General features: G+C 33.6%; 2 protein-coding genes across 2 annotated transcripts; both read right to left on the bottom strand.

The window, feature by feature from the left end:
• Positions 1-3,492: 3,492 nt before the first annotated feature.
• LOC116120700 lies at positions 3,493-4,278 on the bottom strand. The gene has a single exon (XM_031406668.1). It carries the CDS (start codon positions 4,276-4,278, stop codon positions 3,493-3,495), a length of 786 nt encoding a protein of 261 aa, XP_031262528.1.
• Positions 4,279-4,788: 510 nt separating this feature from the next.
• LOC116120699 (2-methoxy-6-polyprenyl-1,4-benzoquinol methylase, mitochondrial-like) lies at positions 4,789-7,471 on the bottom strand. Its single transcript, XM_031406667.1, has 6 exons — positions 7,358-7,471; positions 7,124-7,178; positions 6,921-6,963; positions 5,972-6,091; positions 5,007-5,133; positions 4,789-4,909 (listed from the first exon to the last, which is right to left on the bottom strand). The coding sequence occupies exons 4-6, from the start codon at positions 6,063-6,065 to the stop codon at positions 4,789-4,791; spliced, it is 342 nt and encodes a 113-aa protein (XP_031262527.1). The 5' UTR covers positions 6,066-6,091; positions 6,921-6,963; positions 7,124-7,178; positions 7,358-7,471.
• Positions 7,472-8,343: the final 872 nt, after the last annotated feature.

The raw sequence follows: 8,343 nt of genomic DNA, 5'->3' as shown, positions 1-8,343 counted from the left end.
ACCTCTTCTCCTTAACTCTGAAGCAAAAGTTGAATCTGGAGAGAAAATCACCGTAGAGTATTTTTCTTTAACAATTTTTAAAGAGAGAGAGTGAATAATGAGTTTTCTAAAAAAAACTTCACTTATATATGGGCAGCAATTACCAAGCAGATTTTTAGGCAAAAACTGCCTTTGACAGTTTCCACTTCAAACGTCGTTTGGGTTAATCCATCATGGGTGCTCACCCTTATCCAATAAGATGGAATCCGAGATATTTATCCTTTTAATTACGTACAAGAAAGGATGAGATTTTCCTTTGTTTACATATGTTTGGAAAAATTAATTTTATGTTGGATGTTTTAAATAGTTAAAAATCATAAAATGAATATATACTATTATATTGCTAATTCAATAATGTCACTGATCTATTAGTAGTTATTTATTTATTTATATTTATATACTAACTAAAATATGCTAATCTAAAGATAACTACCATCGCAATAATTTTTTTATATTTCAACAAACATTGTTCGAATGTTGAATAAACATAAATATTCATTGAGCCGGTTTGGTTTGTGATAGGGGTGAGCATGGGTCAAGGGTAGAAACAAAACTAAAATCAGTCCCGTTATAGTCCGGTTCAAGTTCTAGAAAATTGGAACTGGGAGTTTCCGGGTCTGTTTTTGGTTCCTACAAAACTAGAACGGGGAACTGGAACCAAAACCAGAACAAAGTTCGAGTACCCAGATAGGAACCAAGACTAAATTATAATTTTTGTAAACTATTAGACGTGTATTTGTAATTTTTTGGTGTGTATTTGTCATTTTTTAAAAAGTAGGGGGTAATTAAAATTTACCTCGGTACTAGGAACTGGAACTGGTATCGAAACCGGCCGGTTTCGGTTCCAAGTTTCAAATCTTAAGAACTAGTTGGTTTTGGTTCTGGTTTCTTTAAAAAATGCTAAGTATCTGGAACCGATCACCCTTAATTTGTGAGATACAACTTTAGGATTGTATCGTTTGATTATTATCATGACTCTAACTAGGACAAACACTAATTTAAAGGACTAAATTTTTGTTCTATGTTAAGTCGTCTGAATGATGCAAGTTATAGAAAATATATTTTATTTATTTAAATGAAAAATAATTTATTTTTGTAAGAGTTATCTGTGATTTCAACATATTTTTCTTGTGTCCTTGTCTTCTCAAACATACATATCAGCTTCTAGATAAGCTTGGAAAACTAAAATGATTTGAACCAATTATTAACCATTCGGAGAATCTTAGATAAAGATTGCACATAAATTTATATCTATAAACAATGGCAAAAAAGTCGAAAACAAGATAACGGGGTATCCATGACAATTTCTTTCGGGTCAGTTTTTTAATTTGACCGTTAAAAAGTTAAAACAAACAACTTTAATTAATTATGATATATATATATATATATAGGTCTATAGGTCTCGGTGACATTAACAATCTCAAATGTCTGCGTTTGTTTCCTATTTTTCTGGTATCCTATTCCTATTATTTTCAAAATACATATTTGTTTTATCATTTTAAAAATATTATTATATTTTATTCGATTATTTTAAATTCTTTAAATTAATTAATTTAACTAAATAACCTTAAAAAAAGTTTAGAAATTAACAAAAACACCTTCATCACCTATATTTGTCAGATTCCAACCACCACCATCGGAAAGTGGTCGGAATCTGGTATAATAGGTTACTACTAGTTAGATCTGACCAGTAGTGTACCGATATAGCCTTTTTCGACCAATCCACAGTGGATCTGACTGAAAAATGCTATCTCAACGCATGACTGGCCAAATCTGGCCGATCGTACGCCGATGCAGTGACTTCGGCCACCCTTTGGTGGTGGTGGCCGGCTGCCAGTATTTAATGGATAGGTAGGGATGTTTTTATAATTTTAAATCTTACCTCGTTATTACCATTCAACACTTACTTTTTTAAAAATACTATCCAAAATACTAAAACAAAAGCAACAAATAATCAAATCGAATCAAACGAACAAAAAAAAAAAAAAAAAACCAGAAATCAGAAATCAGAAATCAGATTCACAAAAAAGCACGTCATGAATATCTTTATTTTAAGTAAAAGCCGTTATAAGTAGATAATTTATAATTTAGCCATCTGCCCATCTCTCATTACTCTCCACATTCAGTCACAGAATTCACAAGAATACTCTTCATACAATCAACCATCCCCTGCATTTGCTCTCTTGAGTGCAACGGCGACGGATACACGCACACACAGTCTAATCTTCCGCCGCGCAAGGTGTCGAACAACGCCATGGACGGCCCAAGTCCGTGAACCGAAGCGCATCCTATGTAGTCCTCCAACCCAACAAGTTCTTGTTGCTTCTCATTGCAATCATCCACCACTGTGTCCTCAAACACTGACATCAGAGATGTTCTCAGGGATGAAGATGAGGTCAAGCCGGGGTTTTCGATAGCCTTGCACATTAAAAAGTTGAGGTCCGCCATGTCTGAGAAATGCCTGTTGCTCTTCTTTGAGTTTGCAAATGCCATGTACATTTTCTTGGCCAGCTCCCATAGTTTTTCTCCTCCTCTTATTATGTGTGTGTTCATGATTGCTGAGTGATAAAAACCTGAATAAAGAATAATATTATCACAAACTTAAACTTATTGTATGAATTAAATTTTTTGATTATGGAGTGAGATTAGAGTACCTGTTGAAGACATGAGTCAAAATTTCTCTAACTAATAAAATTAATTTAAGATACTATATATATATATATATATATATATACTCAGTTTGCATACATTGTTAAACATGATCAATGGTTAATTAATTAAACAGGTGGTCGTGCTTAAGGAAGGATATTGTGCATACAGTAGCTTGTTCAAAAAGACCACGCTTACAGAGTTGCAGAGGGCCACCTTAACTCCAGAAGTCAGGATCATATAATTAATGAATCTGCTGGAACCCCTCACATGTTTATGTTAATATTTTCAATCTATCCACGTCATGAAAGGGAATAAGAACTATATTAATTTTCAAGATTCTGGAAGTTGTATACTAAAAACCAACAGGTTAATTAAACAAGAATTATTATTAATTAATCAAAGATTAACTTACCAAAATGGTGAGCTGAAAGCGGTGGCTCAAGAATGGAACGGCAATCAGTGAAAGTTACCACTGCATACTTTCGATCAGACTGAGAACGTTTTGTGCTCTGAGCAGCCATCACTCCAGCTGCTGCTAGCGCTCCACATAATTTTATTCCTCTTGATTTGCAACCCTGCAATTTTTTTTATATATATATATGTGCAATCAATTTATGTTTTTATTATTATTTTTTTAACAGTTTTTTAAGATTTAGGGTTTAAACACTCTCATAAATACCTATATAGTTTGTTTTTTGTTTTTTTAAATATTAGAGGATTCGATTGAAACCCCTGTTTTCAAGTTGGACATGCAAAGTAAGTTTTTTTGGAGATTTCTGAAGTCTAAACAATAATAAATAATTAACATAATATTGAACTTACAGAAATGATCCTCTCAGTTTCATCTTTGTTCATCTGGATTCTCACCACCTGAGAGCATCTTGGCGAGTTCACATCAATGAATTTCAGATTCGTTGATCTGAATGAATTCATCGAGTAACTAAGCATGTCAATCCCTCTTGTCCATAAACTTTTCTTAACTTTCCCACTTGGAATAAGATCCTCAATTCCCAAATTAATCTCATTCACCACCTTCCCTCCCCTCTCTTCTTTTTCCTCTTCTGCTTCACCCACCAGCTCTTGCAGCTCTCTCAGCAAAGACACCGCGGTCGTCCGGTCGCACGCCGAAACATGAAGCCGGAGCACCACCACCCACTTTTCATTAGGCAGTGAGTACATGCTCGCCAAGAACATATCATTTTCGTTATTATCATTACTACACCACCAAACATGTTGGTTAAGTTCATGTTCAAGAAGTGATTGTAAAGGCGAAATAGCCAAGTTTTTCGTCGGAGGGTTAAGACTTTCAAGTATTTTACAGGTTGATGAGAGGTTAAACGACTTGATTTGAACGTAAGGAGTCGTAGATGTGATGAAGGAGAAGCTGTTTTTGCTAGGGTTTCTGTGGAGTTTTGACCTTAGTACTGGGTGTAATTTTTGTAGTTTATTTATGGCGTTTTGAAGTTTTAAGGCTTCTAGGGTTTTTGAGGTAAGGATTGCCAGGACAGCAATGCCGGTGCCGCCGGGCACAGCACGGCACCAGCTGTACTCAGTGCCACCCACTGGTCGACCCTTGGGCTCCTCCATCATGAAAAAATGTAAGGTTTTGGGGACAAAAGAGAAAGGAAGAGACCCTTACTTCAAGCTTCCGCGGAGTATGTTTATAATAGTATGAACAATGGAGCAATTTAATGTCTTGCTCTATAAGAATTAAGTTAATTATGTCTGAAAAAAATGTACTATATATTACAAGAACTATATTTCATACTCCTTTGTTCTCACAAAATTTTTACAAAATTGATATAAGATTATTTAATAAATTTGCCATGTATTTTTGTTATTTATTCATAATAATATATAGAATATAGAATTTATGTATTAAACTTTTATTTATAAGATGAAAGGTGAGATTCCAAGTACATGAATAAGAGACTAATATCGATCATTCTAGTTTATGTTAAGAATTTATAATTAAATTTATGATCAAGACGTTTCATAGTTTGTTATTCATTGTGTTATCAATTTCATNCAAATGAAAAAAAAAAAAAAAAACTGAAGTTAAAGAATTAATCATCCACACGTCTCATGCTCTCAGTTCTAGTGAGCCTGATACCTGTACATAAGCTGCAAATAGTTATAACATAAGTTAAACTGACCTGTTCCACCAGCCACATCAAGATGCTTCATTCCTGGGAATGGATTCAGTTTGGAAACCAATCTGAAAAGTGCAAAGAGGATATCTAACAATGTGAAGGTAAAGTAAAGTAGTTTGCACATTTGACAAAATTGCTAATGAATAACACTGAGAATTTAACCTATCCTTCCATAATCTATGCAATCCACCACTCATCAAATCATTCATGAGATCATAGTTAGAAGCAACACTGCTGAAGACATTACCAACCAATTGACTTTTATCTTCTTCCCGTACTTCTTTATATCCTGAAAATTTAACTGAAGTGAGCAATAATTCAATATAAACCTGTAACTGAAAATTGATATATACATATCGTACAAGTTTCTAGCCACTAAAGCTGTCAAGTCTGACAGTAGTCCCAAGTTAGAACTTGAGGAACTCATACGAAAAGCCATGGATTTCATGTTATAAAAAAAAATCCTTTACGAAAGAAGCACAAAAAAGGCATGCCAGAATTCAAACTCTATCTGTGCCATTTACTAATTTAATAAAAAACTTTATAGTTAAAAAAAAGGAAAAAAAAAACCCTCCACCCAAAAATTTGACATCCTCCTCACAAAATCTTTTAACATCCTTTTAGCTATCTGTTGGAAAATTTGCCAAAAAAGCACAGAATATCCTTTTACTTCAAGGGAAAAGTGAATATCTCACATTTATCTAGCATATTCTGCAGACATATTCTTTCAATGTCAGAATACAAAGCAAAATATAGCTGCTGTCAAAGTGCAACAGGTATCACTCTTCAAGCATCACCTTCAAAAGTAAGATTTTGAAAGATCCAGCGGTTCAAATTTTAATTATCTTGTTTTGACTTTCTTTGAAATAGGAAAATTGTATTGAGCATTTCTTCCACTCTCTATTTTTCACATGATTGATGTTTATAATATGTATTCAATTTTATTTAGATTAAATACCGCATTGATTGGCTTTTTGTTATTCACAAAGAATCCATCCAAAGTGTAATTAAGATATTTTCTGCACCAACCTAAGTATCTGAATGCACAAAATACTAGTAGAAGATAGTTGACTTCTAGATACAGCATAATCATACATGTCCATGTCTGTGTCAGAGAGAGAAGTTACCAAAGCTAGTCGCATGTGAATGCAGTAGAGAAGCAGAAGAGCACATTGGTAAGAGCTTACTCCCTAACTTCCTAGTCACCAATCGCAGTGCCATGGTTTCGATAACAACTCTATGAGTAACTGTCAAATTAAATGTACATGGGTCAATTTCAGTTCCCATACTTTTATGATCAGATATTGTTTCTTGATTTCTAAGTAAGTTCTCACTAATTAATGCGAAGAAAGATAAAGTTAAATAAAACTTTGCATCAATTAACATCAAGGAGCAAACAATAAATCTCAAAACTAAAAACAGAAAGTCAAAATTTGATAATACCAGAAAATATGTTGTATCTACAACTCAACCAACATTTTTCCAATCAGAGTAAAATGGTAATATACCTATCCTAAGAAACATAGACCAGTAAGCACTCAAATATAGAAATGCTAAGGTAGTACATACCCAACAATTCTACAGCACCAAATATGCAGTTGGCTTCACCTAGAGAGAGAAATAAAACATTTTTGAGCTATTCTAACAATTTGTTTTTTTCTTCTTTCACAAAAAAGAGGAAAACAGGAATATATGCCAAAGAGAGAATAAGAGAACAAAGATCATATGCTTAGAAATAGTATAACCAAGGGAATTGTGAATTACAATTATATAGCTCTCTTAATTTGATCGTGCAATTTGTTGCGCTAATAAATACCAATATAGAATCATTAAACTACAATCACAATTGAAACTAGTGCTCAAGATAAAAGTGAAGAATTGAAAGTGTGATAGAGGGGTTAATTAATTTTTTCTTTACTTTCATATCTCTGGGTGTTTCGAAAATTCTTCATAGCATCATGCAAAATCAAGTTCAACTTTCATAATTCTCCCACACGTTTCATCGAACAATTTAAGAATTGAAGATCAAATACGTCAGCTCAATTCAAAATACAATTTAACGTGAACCCACGTTACCAGATAATGTCCAATCCCGTTCAACTACATACCAACACAGAATCTGATCAAATAAAACATATATAAATTAAAAAAAAAAAAAACTTAAGTCATTAATTTGCAGGAAAAAGAAAAACTAAACATATAAACAATGTCAGCCTAACTTCTGTTTGTTAACCAAGAAAACAGAAGAAACAAAAAAGAGATGAATATTATGTACTTACGATAACTGAAAATACAGAGAGTTGAAGCTTCTTCCATAAAATGTAGGGACTGTGTCTAGCATTGCAGAAGTTATTATTAAATGTGCATATAACAAAAACTATTGAAATTATTTGTAGTCACTTCAGCAAAATTGTGTGATTTTTGTTAATTACTTTTAATCTAACCAAGTAGTAATAAATTGATAATGTGTTTGGATTATGAAATTGCACCAATAAAACAGAGATGACGGGTACCTAGCGAGCAGTAAACTTCTAGCGCTCCCTAAGCTAGTCGCCGGCGCGTCTATGTGGACTGCTGGCGAGATCGACGGCGAGGGATGGATCGGAGGTGGAGTGTTGGTGGTGGTGGTGGTGTTTGGCAGTGAGAGACTGGCGAGGTTTGGTAGCAGGGTTTTATTTAGTGGAAATAATTACATTTTCGTCCTTATGGTTTCGGTCTATTACAAGGACGATAGTTTTACAAAGGGATATTATTTTTAGGTACAACTCTTTCATAAAGTGCTAAAAACGGATACTATTTTTTATTTATTCAGCTTAGGAACGCTAATTTACTAATTTTGTCCAATTTAGGTACAAAACAAGCACACATTCCAATTTGTTCAATTTAGGAACATGATCCAAAACCTCGATGAAAAACTCAACACAACACTAGAAAATAATATGCACAAAACCGGCCCAACAAGAACCTTCACAAACTTCATACCCGATTTCACTACACAAGGGAATCTCAACCTCCAAACATGCACAAACACAACACAACCAGATTTCGGCCAAGATAGAAACAAGAATTCAAGACTACTTACTTGGATATAAGGATAGTAACAAGAAAAATCTTCAAGCATAAAGGATCTTTCCACCAACTTGAAGTTGAATCACCACCAAATCCCTTGTCAAGATTTGGATAAAAATTTCAAAGCAAAAGGAAAACCATTCCTCCCAAGTGTTTTTTCTATTTCATTGTCTAACTTACAAAATGAGAGAGAGTTTGCTTATATAGTAGCATTACAAGGATGATTAACTAATTTAGTAGAGTAAAAAAGCCACCTAGGATAATTAACTAGAAACATACAAAATAAACATGCCACCTAGAATGACTAATTAAACATAACAAGTAATTAAATCCTACTAATAAAAGTGCATGAGTTTGGGCCTTGGGATTCATTGAAATGGGCCCAAAATGAAGTAGCATGAAAACACTCTTCGGCTTGGATAATGGGTTA

This window comes from Pistacia vera, unplaced genomic scaffold (genome assembly GCF_008641045.1).
Source record: "Pistacia vera cultivar Batoury unplaced genomic scaffold, PisVer_v2 Contig941, whole genome shotgun sequence".
NCBI classification, from domain to species: domain Eukaryota; kingdom Viridiplantae; phylum Streptophyta; class Magnoliopsida; order Sapindales; family Anacardiaceae; genus Pistacia; species Pistacia vera.
The sequence above is the reverse complement of the archived record's forward strand: the minus strand, read 5'-3'. Positions and strand labels throughout refer to the sequence as shown.